The sequence below is a fragment of the Sinohyriopsis cumingii genome, chromosome 18 (genome assembly GCF_028554795.1).
Source record: "Sinohyriopsis cumingii isolate HCF-2022 chromosome 18, ASM2855479v2, whole genome shotgun sequence".
NCBI lineage: Eukaryota > Metazoa > Mollusca > Bivalvia > Unionida > Unionidae > Sinohyriopsis > Sinohyriopsis cumingii.
This window is the reverse complement of record NC_142978.1, coordinates 74512355-74534012: the sequence shown is the minus strand read 5'-3', so window position 1 is coordinate 74534012 and position 21658 is coordinate 74512355. Positions and strand designations below refer to the sequence as shown.

At 35.2% G+C, this 21658-nt stretch overlaps 2 protein-coding genes across 7 annotated transcripts in view; one reads left to right on the top strand and one right to left on the bottom strand.

Moving 5' to 3' along the window:
• The window catches only part of LOC149776990 (5-taurinomethyluridine-[tRNA] synthase subunit MTO1, mitochondrial-like), a 281547-nt gene that overhangs the window by 129422 nt on the left and 130467 nt on the right, over nt 1-21658 (top strand). The gene's annotated exons all lie outside the window — the stretch shown is intronic.
• Nucleotides 1-21658, bottom strand: part of LOC149776991 (uncharacterized) — a 102728-nt gene that overhangs the window by 55890 nt on the left and 25180 nt on the right. Inside the window, exon 1 of one of the 5 annotated variants that reach the window (XM_089941740.1) lies at nt 7823-7951. The exons of 2 other annotated variants lie outside the window; for them this stretch is intronic. In XM_089941740.1, the coding sequence (XP_089797866.1) occupies nt 7823-7864 (42 nt within the window). In that variant the 5' untranslated portion in view covers nt 7865-7951. Of the gene's footprint in view, nt 1-2717; nt 2739-7822; nt 7952-21658 lie in introns of those variants that run through there. 2 more of the 5 variants (XM_089941735.1, XM_089941734.1) reach the window with 2 other exon arrangements.

The window sequence follows — 21658 nt, the reverse complement described above, 5'->3', positions numbered from 1 at the left end:
CACTCTGATCATTAATACATGGCAACAGGGCCAAGTGAGCTTCTGGTATGAATGAATATGATCATAAGAAAAAACACACTCTGATCATTAATACATGGCAACAGGGCCAAGTGAGCTTCTGGTATGAATGAATATGATCATAAGAAAAAACACACTCTGATCATTAATACATGGCAACAGGGCCAAGTGAGCTTCTGATATGAATGAATATGATCATAAGAAAAAACACACTCTGATCATTAATACATGGCAACAGGGCCAAGTGAGCTTCTGATATGAATGAATATGGTCATAAGAAAAAACACACTCTGATCATTAATACATGGCAACAGGGCCAAGTGAGCTTCTGATATGAATGAATATGGTCATAAGAAAAAACACACTCTGATCATTAATACATGGCAACAGGGCCAAGTGAGCTTCTGGTATGAATGAATATGATCATAAGAAAAAACACACTCTGATCATTAATACATGGCAACAGGGCCAAGTGAGCTTCTGGTATGAATGAATATGATCATAAGAAAAAACACACTCTGATCATTAATACATGGCAACAGGGCCAAGTGAGCTTCTGGTATGAATGAATATGATCATAAGAAAAAACACACTCTGATCATTAATACATGGCAACAGGGCCAAGTGAGCTTCTGATATGAATGAATATGATCATAAGAAAAAACACACTCTGATCATTAATACATGGCAACAGGGCCAAGTGAGCTTCTGATATGAATGAATATGGTCATAAGAAAAAACACACTCTGATCATTAATACATGGCAACAGGGCCAAGTGAGCTTCTGATATGAATGAATATGGTCATAAGAAAAAACACACTCTGATCATTAATACATGGCAACAGGGCCAAGTGAGCTTCTGGTATGAATGAATATGATCATAAGAAAAAACACACTCTGATCATTAATACATGGCAACAGGGCCAAGTGAGCTTCTGGTATGAATGAATATGATCATAAGAAAAAACACACTCTGATCATTAATACATGGCAACAGGGCCAAGTGAGCTTCTGATATGAATGAATATGATCATAAGAAAAAACACACTCTGATCATTAATACATGGCAACAGGGCCAAGTGAGCTTCTGATATGAATGAATATGGTCATAAGAAAAAACACACTCTGATCATTAATACATGGCAACAGGGCCAAGTGAGCTTCTGATATGAATGAATATGGTCATAAGAAAAAACCTACTCTGATCATTAATACATGGCAACAAGGCCAAGTGAGCTTCTGGTATGAATGAAACAGTTTATTAAAAAAAATGGATGAAGGTGACCAATTTGTAATTTTTGACTGGGCATAAAGTATAAAATAGAAATATTGTTTGAGATAATGTACAACTTAAGACTAGGTTAAAGTAGGTGCAATGTGGTAATTAAGAAACATAATTTTATGGATATTTGCATGCAATTTTTTAACTCTTTCTAATATTGATTTTGCTCCAGTAAAACAAATTTCTTGTAAAAACAATTTCTAAGTTTAATACATTTATTTGCAGAGAATTATTTGTGTTATAGTGTTTCATATATTCAGTGCCATTACTTAAAAAATCGATTGAAGTTAAACATAGCCATACCAAGAAAAGCCAGTTGTATTATAATTTCAGTGTGTGTGAAAGCCATGTGATTCTGCAGAGCTTAGATTAAAACTTTGTCTTTAAACTCCACTTGATCTTGGATCACTTGAATTGCTTCAGCTCTACCATTTTGTTCTTTGCACAGGGTTTGATTGTTTTAAGAAGTAAAATTTTCCCGGGTTTCCTTGCTGGTTATCCTGTTGTTGTTTTTTTAAAAGACCTTGTATTTGTCTTAGATATGGTTAAAATAATTTTAATTCTCTTATTTTGGGATATGATTCACAGGTGGCTGAATACTGCTTGGCCTTATGTCAGATGTGCATTGCTTAAAAGACTGCTTAGAGCCACTTGGCCATTTTCACTTAAGAGGTGAATGGGGAAAAAAGTAGCCAATATTCTTTTGTTTTCTAAAAAATATTTTAAATTCATTTATTATACTTTAAGAAGTTAGTATTGTCTACACTAGTAACCGCTAAAGTTAGTGAACTTTTCAGGTTTATTTCTCGAGCACATGGGAGCAGCCAATTTGATCAGATTTCTGCTTAGGTTGTACATTGTTTCCTTAATTCCATATATAAAGAAATTTGAGTCACAGTACATGAAAGTAGCTTAGAAGGATGACAACATTCTCACCATTATGCTTGGTTCCAGTGTACACAACTTCACCTTATGCCCGTCATGCTTTCAGAAATACATAATGACTGTAGAACTATCATGGACACAAGACTTTGCATATTAATAGTGCCTTTATCTTTGGAAATAATTTAATCTAATTAGCTTTTTAATATCATTTGACAGTAAAAGTAATCAGATATTCCACACTGGACTAGAACTGATATACACCAACAGCTGGTTTATGTTATATGTTCACTAGGGTTTATGTTCCATGGGAAAAATACTTTCAGGGCAGTCTTTAAATTTACTCCACTTCCTAGCTGTATTGATGTTTTGTATTTAATAAATAGCATAGAATGCCTTCTGCAGTTATTTTTCAATAACAAATAACATTACATTTACCTAGGGTAAAAGAGGCAAAATCAACATGATATATAGTTTGGGAGATAATTTACATGTGTTGTGTGCTTATGGTAATATCATTTATTGCCATCTCACCTCTGCGTGGGTTCAAGTCTCAGCTTCGGCCATTGTGGGTATAAGGAAGCTTGCCAGTAGCTTCTCGTGGGTTGGTGGTTCTTTCCAGGGTTTTCCTGGGTTCCTCCTCCACCACTGATACTGGCCGCCATATATAGCCTATCTTGTGCTGAAAAGTGGCGTTAAACCCTACAACAACAACAACAACAAATAAAATTCAAAATGCATCATCTGGATATACAAACTGTCATAATTGTAATTGTTATTGTTGATATCTTGTTTTCTTTATTTTGCACCAACACAAACATTCATTTATTATTAATAAGTGAACTATTTGTTGATATCTATGTTCAATTTATGTTGTAAGTAGGAGTAAACTTGACTGTTTAAAATAATGTAAGACACAGATGTTTGACAAAGGAATTGGAACTTGTGTTTGGAGGTTATCACATGTATGAATAAACACACACACACACACACACACACACAACATTAACAGCTATAATCACATAAATGCTATATAATTTGATGCACAAGTGAAAAACATGTGGTGTATCTACAACCATCTAATACACTTACTGTGGAAGCAAGAAACAGTGTGGTGTTCTTTGTAGCGCTGTTATAATGACCCTTACATGTGGATTGATATTTTTGGTAGAAATTACATATTAATCTGTACCTTTTAATGGTTTTGGATTGTTTGAACACTTAACAATGTCTAAATATTAATTTTTCAGAAACTTAAATACTTCTGAATTTCAGCAGCAGTCACCTTAGGATGCTTTAAAGATTGTTGAAAGCCTACAATGGTACAAAATAAAGTGGGAACAAAATCCTCAATTGCACCACAATGTTAATAATAAAACTCAGACCTGGAATCTCTCTCAGCAGATTAAAGAGCAGGGATGAATGGATCTGAAGTAGCATATATTTGATAAATGTCCAGAAGTACTGGTATTTCCTAATTGGCACCTCCTAATTGGCTATCTGTTACAAGTATTTTTTTTAAATGCTCTGTTCCATCAGAAAGGAGAGGAGCACCTCTCTTAATCTGTGGCTCAAATCTACACCATGAGGCTTACTCTGCTAATTGGAACTTCTATACTACTAAATCTGAGGAGTCTATTTTCTGTTGCCATTAGTCTATGTAATATCAAGAGTTGAAAACAATTACCTTCTATACAAAACTGTAGGTCAACACAATTATCACAATTTCTCTTCTGTTTTTGTTTAAGGATAATAACTGGTGTATGAAAAGATAATTCATTAATTTTATTAACAGCAGTCAATTAAATTCCTTTCTTGAAACTTCAAAAGAAGTGTGACATAATCTTACCTTAATGTTGTTGTTGTTGTTGTTGTCATATTTGTGGCCATTTTTTCAGTGCACAGTAGTCTGGCTATACAAGGCAGCCAGTATTACTAGGGGAGGAAGAACCTGGGAAAATTCTGGGAAGAACCACTGACCTATGGGAAACTACTGACCAGGCTTTCTCACATACCCATATTGGCTGAGCCCAAGGCTCAAACCCACGTGGACAAAGGTGAGATGGCAGTGATTAGTAAAAGCAAGTTCTTAGGAGCTTGCTTTAACCAATCACTAAGATCTCATCTCACTTGGCCACCCAGGGACCCTTTAATTAATAGTGCCCATTGTGTGTTCAGTTCCAGATTTATTAACATTTTTTTCCAGCTTTTCTTAAATATTAATTGCCTATCAAGGGGGATACTAAATAAATTGTAGCTGATATGCCACTTGAAGAAGAAATATTTCTTGAAATAATGAATAATGTTTGTGGAACCATCTGTGTCCCAGTGCATGTCAAAAGGGCTTATTAATGGAGGTAGAAGCCATGGTAGTTCAGTGTTTTGTGTGCTGGACTCTTGACTGAAGGGGTATGGGTTTGAATCTTCTCATTGGATCAATCTTGGATGGCTACCATGGTGCAAAAATGGGCAAAATGCATTCTTCTAATTGCCTACTTGAGTTTCTGTGCCATAAAAATGAAATATTGGCAGAATTTGCCTCTTGCATATTTTCTGATTCTATTCATATGGTGAATATGATGTTCATATTTTTGTAAAAATATTTTCTGCTTTTATCGAACATTTTTCAAATTTTGCCATAATTGGTAGGATGAGAAAACAATGACAGATATTTGCAAAGGTTCTTCATTGTCATATTTTTTCTTCACAAAACAATGGTCCATATTGTCTATAGAAATTGTTATAATTATCCAAAATTTAAAGTACAATATCTGCATATTTCATCAGATGTTTTTCTCATCAGATAATCCATTTATCTTTTACAAAGCGCGGAATAAACTTTTTGGTTTGTGCTTTCCATTGTTTACCTCAAAATTTGATTTTGTGGACCTGATAATGGAATTTGTTAGCATTCTATTGACATTAATTATTATGTTTTTTTCTGTTGTCGGAGAGTATCACTTGCATATGCTATTCACATGTTAAGGAAATGAATTTGGGCCAGCATCAGAAACAAGCTTGATACACACAAAGCATCTAAATTCAAAAACATCCCACCCTTCTTAGTCAGTCCATCTAAACCTGAAGTATAATAATACTTGTATACAAGTTGAGTCCAACCACAAAGAACATTGACCCAGATCTGTTGTTGTATAATGTACCATTAGATCAGGATCTCTGTTGTTTGTTGTACTGATTATTCCTAACAAACTGCACAGACCCAGATTTGCTGGCATATTATGCAAAAGTAGACCTGGGTGTTTGCGGTTTTGGATCTGAAATAAGTATAGAAAGTAGTTCCTGGCTTATCCATTTTTCTAGGGGCTCATAGTGGGTATTTGTTTGGTTGGACCTTTCATACACTAAGGGACCCCATGAGGAGACACTGATTGGTCATGTGTTTGGTTAGTATGCATGCAAGTCCAAAGTGGTGTTCAGTTCATATTGTCAGCTACTAACAAAAGTTTTTGTAGTTTTTCCATGAGTTTCAGGGTGTTCCCTTGTATTTTTCAAGACTCCTGTAAAAGATAATCGGACTTGGATTAGTCCTTTATATTGCAACATGTCTACTGTGATTCCTTTCTTTTCAATGTTTTTTTTGTGTGTGTGTGCATTGGTTAGTGTCACTATGATAATTGGGGATGACATCATAGAAGTTTTCATGGTGGATGTCAGCAGGATATTTATAACTGCAAAGCATTTATAGTCAGGGATCCATGTTCATGTAATACATGTGGTTTTATGTATAAAACCATTTGGCATGTACATGATCTGCATAAATCCTTTAACAATCCATGTTTTTGGCATTGTTGGAAGGCATGCATTAATTGGGTTGATCCTATGCATTACATGCTGAGTGCACACAACTACGGTATCGTTTGAGCAATTAAGCTAATGTGCATTGCAGTTTTAAACCATTTACTTTGTATAATGTCCATGTTTTCATAAAGAATTACTTTTGGTATGCATCGTTCATTCATCAGCCCATTAATATTCTTTGGCACATTTCTGGAAGACATATCATAAAGCAGGCTAAGAACATTTGATTTCTTGTAGGTGTAATAAACAGGATTGTAACAGAGAGGTTTGAATATTTCAGGGAAGAATGGTAACGGTAATTAGATGTGGTGATTTTGGCATAAACATTTCCTGAAGAATGGAGCTGAAACATGTGGCTTTTGCCTTTCAGACACCTTTGGATTGTGTGAAAATTTTGACAGTGATACATAGTTCATCCAGATAGAATCTATGTTGACTCTCATTCCACAGACATTAAATAAGGGTTGTTGTATTTTTTTCCAATATCATTGCAATTTGTGAATTTTCTAATTATAATGGGGTACCAGTTTTTGTGGATTTTGTGTTTGTGTTCAACCATAAATCACAGGCACTATCGCACAGTGATGCTTCTGTGCAAGGGAGCCATGGATGGTAAAGAGTTGGATTTGTAAGTCCATGGACTGCAGGTTCAAAACCTGTTGCTTAGTCTATGCCTCTGTGTGTCCTTAGGAGAGGTAGTTAGCTGCCATTTCATCAGCATGGTATTGCCAATAATGTGTTGAAGACTGTTTAAACCCAACCAACCTTCACAAAATAACCCCTTCCCCAATCCATGAATTTAAGTGTCATTGAAAATATCATATTTTACAAACCATAAAAATTATACCCATTTAAAATAAATTAATTTGTAGTAATTACACAGGTGAATATTCCAGACAAAATCATCTCTCCTAATTGTCAAGATGCCATTTACATGTATTTCTCAAATGATGGGCCCAGGGTACTTACCAGATATATATGTATTAAGTATGTATATTCTTCTCAAATGATAGGCCAAGGGTACCTGCCAAATATATCTGTATTAAGTAAGTATTGCATGTACTTCTCGAATGATGGGCCTAGTGTACCTGCTAAATATGGATTACATATATCTCTCAAATGATGGGGCACAGGGTACCTGCCAAATACGTATGTATTAAGTCTGTATCATATGTACATGTACTTATCAAATGATAGGTCCAGGATACCTGCCAATTATGTATGCATTCAATACGTATAAATTACCATATATAGTAATGGCACATCATAATGGTGCCAGTTGAAAGGTAAGTTCTAAAAATGTAAGCATCAAGAATTGCACAAAATCTTTAAAAAGATAAACTAATCCAAATAAACACGAAGTACTGCAAAGGTAAATGTTAATGATAAAAGAAAAGATAAATACAAATCTGTAAACTGTATAATAAAATAAAAAATAAAGGTAAAAGGTATATAAAGTTCTTTCTAAACAATTCACCTACCAAGTAACTTTTCATAATTTTTTTTTAATGTTGGTAATGGGACAAAGTTTCAACCACCTTCCAGTTTTAATGTAAAAGAGAATGCAGGACAAGTCAAAATACAAGAATAATTAAAGAACAAGTAGAAGAAAAAAAATCAGAGTATATTTGATAATAGGAGCATGAGAAAAGTATTGAAATTTTGAATTAAACAAAGCTCCAGTCAATACTTATCAAATGCTGTATTTATTTATATTCTTAATAAACTCATAAAAGTTAAGACTAATACAAAGGATCAGATTTTGGGAGATATCTATGCTGATAGAAGTTCAGAACAGGATGATGAAAACATAGCCTTACCTTTCGTGTAATTTCAAAAACATGCCAGGCCATATATTTCATGAACTATAAGTACTGTGTATTCTACTGCAAGTGGAAAACATAATTGTTCTTGTTAGTTAATAGTATCATAAATACAATCAAATGTAAATATAAACTTCTATTTAGATATAGATTATTATTATTATTATTATTATTATTATTATTATTATTATTATTATTATTGACATTTTGATAGTAATAATTTAGGGTTATTTATTTACTCCAAATCATCCATCAGTTTGACTTGAGTGACTCATCCATCACTTTGACATGGGTGACTCATCCATCAATTTGACAAGGGTGACTTATCCATCAATTTGACAAGAATGACTCATCCATCAATTTGACAAGGGTGACTCATCCATCAATTTGACATGGGTGACTCATCCTTCATTTCAGCAAGAGTAACTCCACAATCAGTTTTACAAAGGTGACTCATCCATCAGTCTTAATGCTGAACACCATGTGAGGCAGCTGCTAGTACCATTTTTATGTCTCTGGTATGACTGGGCCAGGGTTTAAACCCTCATCCTCCTGCATCCAAGGTGGATGCTCTAACCACTTGGGCCACCAGAGCAGTCCTCCAACAGCAGAACTATATTACTTGTATATACCCTGGGAAAAGGATCTATATTACTCTTATATAAATTTGGAAAAGGGTGTCCAAAAATAGAATTACATTGCTGTTATTTACCTTTGAAAAAGAAAATCCAACAACAGAACTATAATACTTGTATACACATTTGGAAAATAGTGTCCAACAACAGAACTATAGTACTGGTGGTATACACATTTGGAAAATAATGTCCAGCAACAGAACTATATTACTGGTATACACAATTGGAAAATAGCATCCAACAACAGAACTATATTACTAGTACTGTATACACATTTGGAAAATAGTGTCCAACAACAGAATTATATTACTAGTACTGTATATACACTTGGAAAATAGTGTCCAACTATATTATTGGTATACACGTTTGGAAAATAGTGTCAAACAACAGAACTATATTACTGGTATACACATTTGGAAAATAACGTTCAACAAATGAACTATATTACTAGTACTGTATACACATTTGGAAAATAGTGTCCAACAACATAACTATATTACTAGTACTGTATACACATTTGGAAAATAGTGTCCAACAACAGAACTATATTACTAGTACTGTATACACATTTGGAAACTAGTGTCCAACAACAGAATTATATTACTGGTATACACATTTGGAAACTAGTGTCCAACAACAGAATTATATTACTGGTATACACACTTGGAAAATAGTGTCCAACAACAGAAGTATATTACTAGTACTTTATACACATTTGGAAAATAGTGTCCAACAACATAACTATATTACTAGTACTGTATACACATTTGGAAAATAGTGTCCAACAACAGAATTATATTACTAGTACTGTATACACACTTGGAAAATAGTGTCCAACTATATTATTGGTATGCACATTTGGAAAATAGTGTCAAACAACAGAACTATATTACTAGTACTGTATACACATTTGGAAAATAGCGTCCAACAACAGAATTATATTACTGGTATACACATTTGGAAAATAGTGTCCAACAACAGAATTATATTACTGGTATACACATTTGGAAAATAGTGTCCAACAACAGAACTATATTACTGGTATACACATTTGGAAACTAGTGTCCAATAACAGAATTATATTACTGGTATACACATTTGGAAACTAGTGTCCAACAACAGAATTATATTACTGGTATACACACTTGGAAAATAGTGTCCAACAACAGAATTATATTACTGGTATACACATTTGGAAACTAGTGTCCAATAACAGAATTATATTACTGGTATACACATTTGGAAACTAGTGTCCAACAACAGAATTATATTACTGGTATACACACTTGGAAAATAGTGTCCAACAACAGATATATATCAATAATATATTGAAAATCTTCTTGTTGCTACTTTGTATTCAAAGTTGTATTGACATGGAGTTTTCACCAGAAGACTTCTTATCCTGAATGCAAATTGTGCCAATCTAACTTCCAGTATGGCTGGACATTTTGAAAATTATGTTATTGCTTGAGAATATAAGAGATAGTTTTAGTGCTTAGCAGTGGAAAAAAGAAATGGTCTTACCTTATTTTGTGGGATTCTTTTTTGGCTGATAGAGTTTTAAAACCTTCAAGAAATCCTTGTGAATGATGTTAAGGACAGAGTAGCAGCAATGCATGTACATGTAGTCATGTTGTTATCAATTGTAGCACCTAAAAGTTGTTACTCAGCAATCTGTGAAACCTGAAACCTTGAAACTTGGTGTCCTCAGAACTTAAACATTTTAAAATTTACTTAATATAGGTTCTTCCAAATTTGAAATAGGCCAAGAAAGACACCTAATTATATATAATATATCTAGTATTTAAGTGCTTTACTGGCATTGCATTTGTACCATTTATCCAACTGATAGAAATGATTTCAGTTTTGAAATTGATTGTACAAAAGGCAATTAATTTAACAAAACACTGCCAAAAATGGGACTTTGAAATTGATTGTACAAAAGGCAATTAATTTAACAAAACACTGCCAAAAATGGGACTTTGAAATTGATTGTACAAAAGGCAATTAATTTAACAAAACACTGCCAAAAATGGGACTTTGAAATTGATTGTACAAAAGGCAATTAATTTAACAAAACACTGCCAAAAATGGGACTTTGAAATTGATAGTACAATGACAATTAGTTTAACTAAAGACTGCAAGAAATGGGACTTTGAAATTTATAGTACAAATACAGTTTATTTAACATAGCACTGCCAGAAGTGGGACTTTGAATTTAATAGTACAAATACATTTTGTTTAACAAAGCACTGCCAGAAGTGGGACTTTGAATTTAATAGTACAAATACATTTTGTTTAACAAAGCACTGTCATAAGTGGGACTTTGAAATTGATAGTACAGAGGCAATTAGTGTAATATAACACCACCAGAAATTGGACTTTGAAATTTATAGTATGGAGGCACTTACTTTAACATTGTCAGAAATTGGACTCGTTTGCTGAAGATTACATTCTAATGCAGATGCAGACATATATATTGTCAGTGTTGCACCCTTTACTTTGAGATTCATGAATCATAAACCCCCTACTCCATGCACATATACATGCATGCAACTAAGATAAACTCTCCAGATGAACATAAACGTTATTCCAACAAGATAAAAGATCAGAGGTTGAGATTAAAAAATCTTTTAATTGGTATACGATAATAGGTCAAGAAGTAAGAATTCTTTAAAAGGTTGAAATGAGAAAATTCTTTTAAAGGTGTAGGATAAAAGATAACTATAAGTAATAAAAAAAATCCTTTAATTATAGAATATAAATTTGTTATATAAATTGCATTTTTTTATTTTAAAAATCCAAGATTTTTTTGTTGGTTACATAATAATTTATATAAAAAATGTTCTGTCTCACAGTTGGTTGAAACTGTGATAATGTCTTATATCAGATACTTTTTTGTGCAACTTCCTGTTGTTTTCTTATACAGATAGTACAGGCATTGCTTTTTATTAATTTTCTCCAAATCAGTAAATAGTCACACAGACATGAGTGGAAATAAGACAGCACATATATTCAGGTTCCATTTAAGATTGCTGAATTTGTTGCGGCCATGTATAGATGCATTATAACGTTGTAGAGTAGTGATAGAGTATACCACCTTACAGTGAGGTAGCATTATAACGTTGTAGAGTAGTGATAGAGTATACCACCTTACAGTGAGGTAGCATTATAATGAAGTATATGATGGATAATGATGCATATAATTTTATTATCACCTAATAAAATGATAACGAAAACCGTGTTGCTTTGTAACACTTGTTATTGAACAATAAACAGAAAACAATTTATTGTTATTGATGACTTGAATAACAAGTCGAAATATTGCATGTTTTGATTGTTTTTGTCAACTGTTTACACTTGGAGTTAATTAAAGTGTGTGTCAGCTTGGTCATATAGACTCATTTACTTAGATTAAATTAAATATTACTTGTTCTACAATTTATTACTAATGTATCTTAACCAGTCAATTCATTCCTGAATGTTGAATGTTTGGCACCTTAAATGTCATCAAAACACTTCCAGATGAAAGTTCGTCATCCTATAGACTTTAATGGGTACTAAATTTGGTCAAGAAAAGAGGACGTTTACTATTTACTACTGATAATAAATTTATATTAATAAAATATTTAATTATGGTTAGTATTGAGAGAAGGAATAAGATAGGGCAAAGACAGGTAAATATTTTAAAAATTTAAAATAAATTCATAAGAATTAGAAATATATATTTTGTCTCTGTCTTTTTGTATTTAAAATGATATCTATTACTCCTTATAAACATAGCACCCTTACAAGGGCAGACAGGTTTTAAACTTAAAATGCTGGAAAATATTCACTTTTGATACAAAATTTATGGTACATGTATATGGATAGGAAGTGCGACTTTAATCAGATTCACACGTGTCAACGCATGTTTACAATCACAAGTAGTTTAGTACACACCAGCTACCTTAACTCAATCAACAATTAACAGAGCAGCAGGACAAGGACTTTTTCAAAATGTTAATTATACAGTATCCACGTTAATTAATTGTGGATTATGAAATGTTTCCCTATTTTTCTATTACAAAATAATATACCTTTGAAGAAAACATATACAGATTTCAAAAGATGAAATGACTGTTGAAAAAGAGAACATCCACATTACTATTATATAAAACGTGGGCCGAGTATGTAATGGGCCAAGTTCATTATGGGCAGATTTGGGTAGGCCAAGTTAATTATTGGTGAAGAATGTTAATGGGCCCACTCTGCTTATAGCTGAGTGGTCCAAAAACCATTGTATAAATAAATGTCCATCAGATTTATGAAATAAGATTATATAATTATCACATCCCAGTTATTGTCAGAACTTGCAAATTGTTTATTTTGAGCATTAATTTAACTATGGTACATCAAACGCTAATAATGGAGGAAATATGCACCGCACCTTCAAATGAGGGAACATTCTTGTCAATGTTTATTTCTTGTTTATTCACTGGCCAATTATGCACCCTTTTTTTAAAGCCATAAATTTAACTGCAAAGGTGTGGTTTACACTAGTGAATGATGATAAAATATAATGGCATGTGCTTGCCAACAATGATAGGTAATGAAAGAGTACACCTGTCAGTTGTACTGCATACTTTCCGTCTATAAATTTCTGCAAATCTGGAGAAGCATTTAAGCCGGGTTTGAGGTTGAAGATTATAATTTTTTTTATTAGTCACGTCTTTGATTCTTTAACACATATTGGTTAAGCAAGAACTAAAATTCATTAGCTGGCTTTTCTTGGGCAACAACGAGAATGGATACTTAACACAAGATTCCTCATCACTATTACTTAGTGAAGTGATTCACTAAAAAAAGTTGCAATCTTGTCTCATCCCAAGTTACGTAGAGTAAGTATTACATGTACCAATATCACATTTCATTTAGACCTGGTTTGAAATACAGTGGTCCTTCACTTTACAGTGACTTTTTTGTATATCATGAACAGTACTGATGAATCCCATTATAGTGCTTAAATTTGTTTTTTTTTCAAGTGATGCACCTCAGCACAATGCTTTTTACAAAAGCTAACTTGTTTGGCCAATTAATCAAATGAGTAGGCTTCTCAGATCAGTATTGTAGTAAGGGACCATGCTATTAAACACAGTACACTCCCTGATCAGTGTTATAATGAGGGACTTTGCTATAACAATGCAAATTTTCATGGCTCCCCTGATTAGTGTTATAGTAAAGGACCTTGCTATAACAATGCAGACTTTTAGGACTCCCCTGATTATAGTACAAGTCACATGAATCATGTAGGCATTCAACACCTACTATTTCAGTAATGGGTGTCATTTTTTAGAATTTGATTCTACATACCTTTAAGTGGCAAGTATTCACTTCATTTGGATTTGTATACATCCATAATCCTTTGGAAGGTCATTATTTAGACACCCCGAGAGGTCCAAACAGCGTAATCAGTGTTAAAGTACTTAGACATGTTTGGATGAAATGAACCTAAAGGTGTGATCCAGTACAATCTGGATTGAATGTTGCACGCAGTGATGTCACAATGAAAGCTATGCATATTGATAAACAAATTCATACTACCCTTGACTGTAATGATTCCACTTGACAAACTCTTATTTTGACCTCAGTTTATTACATGGCACCATTGTAAAAGTCCATAACGATAGACAATTTTTGTATGGAAGTTTCTTGGTGACAGTTAAGGTGCAGAGCATTCAATAATCTGGACTGAATAGATTTGGTTAAAGAAAATTAGTGTTAAATTTTTAAAGAACAATTTATATTTAATTTAAAAGAGTAAATGTGCATACTTGACCCATGTGACTTGTACTATAAGAGTAATCATTTTTAATAAACAAGAGAGACTCTGATCTGATGTCGCATTATTCAACAGCAGATCAGAGTATGTGCTGATTGCAGTTGGATGTGACTTATACTTGGGTACATACAATGATTGTATTGTCAGGTTTGGCAATAATCATCAGCAAAGAGACCAAGGTTCATATGAATTTAGATCCAGTAAATTATATCAATGTCTTTAATCATTGCTGTTAGTTAAACAAGAGTAAAATAGCAGCTTCAGCAGCAACAGACATTACAAATAATGAGAGTCGCCTTCTGTTGGAAAGTTCATCCTCCTGTAACAGAGTAAATAAACTCAACTGGTACTGTAGTATAATTTCATATATGAAGTAAACCCATTACAGACAGCTTAGACAGTGATTTTCCTGACATTTCCAAAGTGAGGCCTGGAGCCTTTGGAATCGGGGAAATCTGCATGAAAACATTCTAAATTGGGAATATTCAGAGGAATAGAAAAAGAAGACTACATGCGTATTACTATTAGTGAGCACAACTTATGCACTTTTTAATGTTGGTAAGAGTTGTCGTAATGTGAACTGAATTTTGTAAAGGAGTTACTGAGCAATGTTGAACAGTAGACCAGTCTATACTTTCCCCCAAAGCACAAAAGGGGTCACCGGGGGGGTGGAGGTGAAGATCTACATTTAGAAGTGATTTTTGTGAATCTTACAATAAGCCGAGTTTTACAATGTTTTGTACAAACAGATGTTTCCTTTAAAATGGGACCAAATTCTTTCATATTCTGTATCTCTTATTTTCTGATCTATTGGAATGAATAGAGAGCAGAGACTTTTCTAGAATTGAAATTTAGGATGGAAATTCACCTTTTGTGGAGGGATTTCATTTAGAAATAATGGTAGGGCTTGTAAATATGATGCATAATGTTCTTTTGAATTCTTTTGGCATGTTTTATAGAAATCAGCATGTATTGCATATTTTAGATAAAACACATGTAAGAATAATACATTGCTTAAATGACGCTGACCTATTGTAAAGGGACATAACTCTTCATCATCATCATCATCATCATCATCATCATCATCATCATCCTCCTCGTCATCATCAGTCCCATAGTCTGGTTGACTGTTGGGACACTGCACAAGACTGAACAACCAGCTTCCTCCATTCCTCTTGATTTTCTGTCTTTCTCAGTGAGTCACTCAGTGTCAAGCCTGTCCACTCTTGAATGTTATCTTCCCACCTCTTTCTTTGCCTGCCTCGCTTTCTTCTTCCTTGTACATTGTCTTGCATTCTTTGTCTTGGCAAGTCCTGATGATCATGAGACATGCCCATACCACTTCAGTTTACATTTTTTTCACTGTGATCAGGAGGTCATTGTGGGGCCCAATGGCTTGTCTTATTCTTTGCCATATTTCTTCATTGGTAAAATGGTCTTTGTATGTGATGCTAAGGATCTTTCGGAAACATCTCATCTCTGTGGACTGCTCCGGTGGCCTAGTGGTTAGAGCGTCTGCCTTGGGTGCGGGAGGTCGTGGGTTTGATCCTTGGTCGAGTCATACCAAAGACTTACAAAAATAGTACTAACAGCTGCCTCGCTTGGTGCTCAGCATTAAGAGGTTTGTGTTAGGACTGGTTGGCCTGGTGTCAGGATAATGTGACTGGGTGGGACATCAAGCTACATGTCTGTGGCATGATGCCCCAGTGCTAGACTTCACTGACATATGACTGTTAAAGCTACATTAAAAATTCAAATCACACACACACTCATCTCTGTGGCCTGTATCCTTTTCTCTAAGTCAGCTGTTATGGTCCATGATTCGCAGGCATAGAGAAATATGGCGATCACCAGTGAGTGCATCAGTCTGACTTTTGAACTGAGTGCGATGTTCTTGTCGTTCCAGATGGGCCTCAGTTTTATCAGTGCTACTGTTTGTGTCATCCTGGAGAGGACTTCAGGCTTCAATCCTTCATCTGTTACAGTTGCCCCCAAATACTCGAAGTTGTGGACTGTTTCTAGCTTCGTATCTTGGACCCTGATGTCAATACTGATGCTTTTGGTAGTTTTGGTCATCATTTTGGTCTTCTCTGCACTGATTTCCATGCTGTAGGCTGCAGACATTTTGTTGAAGCTTTCTACTAAGCTAGCTAATTCTTGCTCATTTCCTGCTAGTCCATCAATGTCATCGGCAAAATGTAAATTGGTGATTGTTCTGCCCCCGATGCTGACTGTCCCTTCGTGCTTTTCAAGCATGTCTGCCATGATTCTGTCCAGAAAGATGTTGAATGATGTGGGAGAGAGCAGACAGCCTTGTCTGACTCCGACTGTCATTCTGAACCAGTCCCCTATGTTGCCGTTGAAGTATACTGTACTGGTGGCCTTGTCATCTATTACTATGATGAGGTTGACATTGATGTTGTACAGTCTCATGGTCACCCACAAGGCTGCATGCCTTGTCCTGTCAAATGCCTTCTTATATTGCCTCAAAGAACATGTTGATTGGGGAATCCACTGCAGCAAAGTTGGTATACATTTTTCCACAGTATAACTGCATTGATTACCATACTTGCCGTAACATTGTGTGTCATGTGAAAACATTATTTTTACTCCCAAACACTCTGATCTCCTTATGTTTAGAAAAATACGATATATATTTTGACATCACTATACACGACAGAAGCATGTATTCTGTATAAACAGTTATAAACAGTCCTGCTTCGAGCCAAGTAAAACTATTGTAGGGGCAGTTTATACATCTGAATATCATGGAGTCAATTAAAAGGTAAGCAACCACCATTTTGCACATTACTTAATTGGCTGAAAATAGCCAAGATGATGCCCTGCCGGGTCCTATTAATCTGATGTGAGAGAGTCCATTAGGCTAATTTGAATCTAGGTGTAATTTGTTTGAGTTAGGTGCAGTCATAGAGATGCTTGTTGAAATAAAATAGTTATTCCACATTGCTATGAATAGAAATATTTAAGCCATCATTATTAAAGATCACTGGCAAGTTGGTGACTAGTGGCATTATTTCTTTGAAGTTGGATTTTACTGCATCTATAAAACATCTAACATGACTATTGCTGATGTCAGAAAGTGTGCAAGCATGGTTCAGTTTTTAAGGCAAAATGTAAAGATGCAGCTGTGATTTAGGAAGAGATGAACAATCTGCAAAATTAGCAAAGCCTAGCAAAACTAAAAAAAATTCATACTCCTGGATGGTATTTGACTATGTGAGATGAGAGAATAAATTGTATTCTGCACAGTGCAGATCACATATCAACATTTAGTCATTCTTGAGTGTATGACATCTGTTGACATAGCAATGCCATCCAGCATGTTTGACTCTCTCTCTCATAGCAATACAGATGTAGAAAGATCATTTTCTGTGCTGAAAAAATTCAGCAGGATCTTAGGGGAAGTTTGAACAACAGTCCCATCCAGTCTCTAATGAGTACAAAGATGAACACTTACGACACTTGTAGTACCTTCAACCCCTATAACTGATCCGGTAGCTTAGTGGTTAGAGTGTCTGCCTCAAAAGAAGGAGGTTGTGGGTTCAAACACCGGCAGAGTCATACCAGAGACTTACAAAATTGGTGCTAACAGCTGCCTCGCTTGGCGCTCAGCATTAAGAGGTTAGTGTTAGAACTGGTCGGGCTGGTGTCAGGATAATGTGACTGGGTGGGACATCATACTATGTGTCTGTGGCATGATGCCCCAGTACTAGACATCACTATAAACTGCCACACTGCATACATCGTAGCGATATGACTGAAAAATTGTTAACACTACGTTAAAAATCCTAATCACACACACACACACCTTCAACCCCACCCCACATACACGCTTAACTATTGAGAGCAGCAAAGACTGCATCATATTAAGAAAATATTCCACAGTCCAATGGATTTTAAAAACAGAAACTTGGTATATTTTTTATAATTATTTTTGTGTATAAATGATTGTGTGTATGTGAGTGAGTGAGTTTGGTACATGTGTGGAGGTGATATTGTACAATGCTAAGTATATCAACTATTTTGGGTGTGTGGGTGTATTAAATGATTACAAAAAAACATTCTATTTTCTTTGTTATCAAATTTGAATTTCCACAAATTTAAGTTGGTTTATATACAGAGATAACCTATTTTCAATTAGACAATGTCCCTTTTTTTAGTAATGCACACTGATCCCCCTCAAAACACACTTTTTGAGTCCCCACACCCTCTACCAGATGACTGTCTTGGAATATGGCAGGTATGAATAAAATATTTAGGAGTCATATATAAAATGATCTGAAATGGAACCTTCGAATGCAAGAATTATACACCAAAGCAAATTGTACTTAAGACATAATTTGTCATCCTGCCCTCAAAATGTGACCAAAGTACCTTTTACGTTTTTAGTTAAACAACTTTTTTATAATATGCTTTATACAGAGTGGGACCCCCATTCCCAGGTTTTGAACGATGAAATTGAAAACTTCAAAAGCATCCAGGTTCATTACGGCATCCCAGGAAGTATTGTACACTGGAAAAACACATTTATTATTTTTTTCCCAACCATTTCATTACAAAGCAAAAATACCCTGCTACAATTTGATTAAAGATTAAAGCAAAAAGAACTAGAAGAAATCAACCAGAATAAATCAGCGTAAGTATCCTATGCATGAGCTGATAGTTAGGAATTTAGTTTTTCCCCAGAGCTTGGAATTCTTTACCACAAATAATAATAACAACAGCTCAATATACAGAAAACCAAATTGGTATCTTTTCAAAGTTTGTACAATCACATTTTTTAAGTCTTTTGCTAAGGTTGGCACTGCATGGTGCAACATTGTTGTCATGTCATAGCACCAGACTAATCAAGATCAAGGGACTCAGCCCCCCAATGTCACCCCATGAATGCAAGGAAGGTATCACTACACTAATTAAGTTCCTTATATATTTCTTTCTCTCGTTTATTTTTTATTTGCGAGTGTCTTAAAAGCTTCCATGAAAATGTACTTTCTTGTCATCACATCTGAATTTTCAGTAATTTTAGACAGGCATATGTGAAAAAATAACTTTCTCAACTAGATAAAGATTTTTCTTTTTAGGTCATGCATACAAATGCCTTTTGGGACCTCAAAAAGTACTTTTTGTGTCCCCCCAAAAAACCCCCAACACTGCCTGGGAATATGGCATACATGGAATACCGATCTTTAATTTTTGTTAGTACTTTCTACTGATTTGCTTAAAAATATGAGAAGGCAGTGATGTGATGTGATTTTGATTTTTAAAGTAGCTTTAACAATTTTTCAGTCATATCGCTACGATGTCTGCAATGTGGCAGTTTATAGTGATGTCTAGCACTGGGGCATCATGCCGCAGACATGTAGCATGATGTCCCACCCAGTCACATTATCCTGACACCAGGCCGACCAGTCCTAACACTAACCTCTTAATGCTGAATGCCAAGCGAGGCAGCTGTTAGTACCATTTTTTAAGTCTCTAGTATGACTCGGTCGGGGATCAAACCCACAACCTCCCGCATCCGAGGCGGACGCTCTAACCACTAGGCCACCGGTGAGAAGGCAGTAAAAAGTTTGTTATTTTACTGTGTGATGTGTGTGATCTGAATTTTTAATGTAGCTTTAACATGTCTGAGTGGCAAATTTATAAAGATTCCTAGCACAGTGGCATCATGCCGCAGACATGTAGCATGATGTCCCACCCAATCACGTTATCCTGACACCAGGCTGACCAGTCCTAACGCTAACCTCTTAATGCTGAGCACCAAGCAAGGCAGCTTTTTGTACTATTTTTGTAAGTCTTTGATATTAATCGGCCAAGGATCAAACCATGACCTCCTGCATCCAAGGCGGACGCTCTAACCACTAGGCCACCGGAGCCGTTTGTGTGATGTATATGTTTGATTTGGATTTTTAATGGAGCTTTAGGAATTTTTCGGTCATATCGCTACAATGCCTTCATTGTGGCAATTTATAGTTATGCCTAGCACTGGGGCATCATGCCACAGACATGTAGCTTGATGTCCCACCTAGTCACATTATCCTGACACCAGGCCAACCAGTCCTAACACTAATCTCTTAATGCTGAGTGCCAAGTGAGGCAGTTGGTAGTACCATTTTTATAAGACATTGGTATGACTCAGTCAGGGTTCGAACCCTCAACCTTGGCATCCAAGGCAGATGCTCGAACCATTTAGGCCACTGGAGCAGTTTTGTTATTTTACTTGTAGTGTGAATCTTCAACCAGTCTCAGAATTCTCAAGTGGGAATATTCTGGTCATCATTGGGAAAATATGCCCATCTTTAGGATTAAGAACGGGTTAAAATCCCCTGCCCCTCCCAGGGCCATAGAGACCAAGTCACACAGCTGCATACTGTGCCAGCAGATCAGGGTCTTTACTGAATGTTTGACATAGGAAGCACAGACCCTCATGTACTCATGCATTATGTGATGGCATATATCAAGGTCTTTGCTATTCATTTGAAATCATATTTAGCATAGATCGTAATAAACTGTGTATATTGTACAATTTAGATGTAGCTTAGACCCTGTCCTGGTTCATTATGTGACACTGGATCTTGGTTTTTACTATTTGCTTGAAATCATATATAGCATTGCATGACCCTCATGTAATGATGCATGATGCACTTGCAGATCTGGGTCCTTACTATTCATTTGAAATCATATGTAGACCCTTATGTTTTAGTGCATTATTTGAGAACAGATCTGGGTTTATGATCATTTGAAATCAACTGTAGCATGGACCCTCATATACTTGTACACTGTGTGATGGTAGATCTGGGTGTATGCTGTTTTCTGATCTTAACTCTTTAAACAAGAATGAAACTAGTCATATAATGATTATTCAGATAAATAGAAGATCGGCTAGAGAGGGCAAATGACCTTGTATTTGATTACAACTTTTAATAATTCATTATGAAGGATTAAAGTTTTCATCTTTTTTAATTGTTTGATTTTTTGTGGGATGTGTGTGTGATTTAGATTTTAATGTAGCTTTCACAGTTTTAGTCATATCACTACAATGTCTGCAGTCTGCCATTTTAATGTGATGTCTAGCAATGGGGCATCATGCAGCAGACATGTAATATCATATCCCACCCAGTCACATTATACTGATGACACCAGGCTGACCAACCCTAACACTAACCTCTTAATGCTGAGCACCAAGTGAGGCAGCTGCTCATACCATTTTTATACTGCTCCAGTATCCTAGTGGTTAGAGCATCTGCCTCTTATGTGGAAGGTCATGGGTTCAAACCCCGGCCAAGTCATACCAAAGACTTATAAAAATGGTACTAACAGCTGCCTCGCTAGGCGCTCAGCAATAAGAGGTTAGTG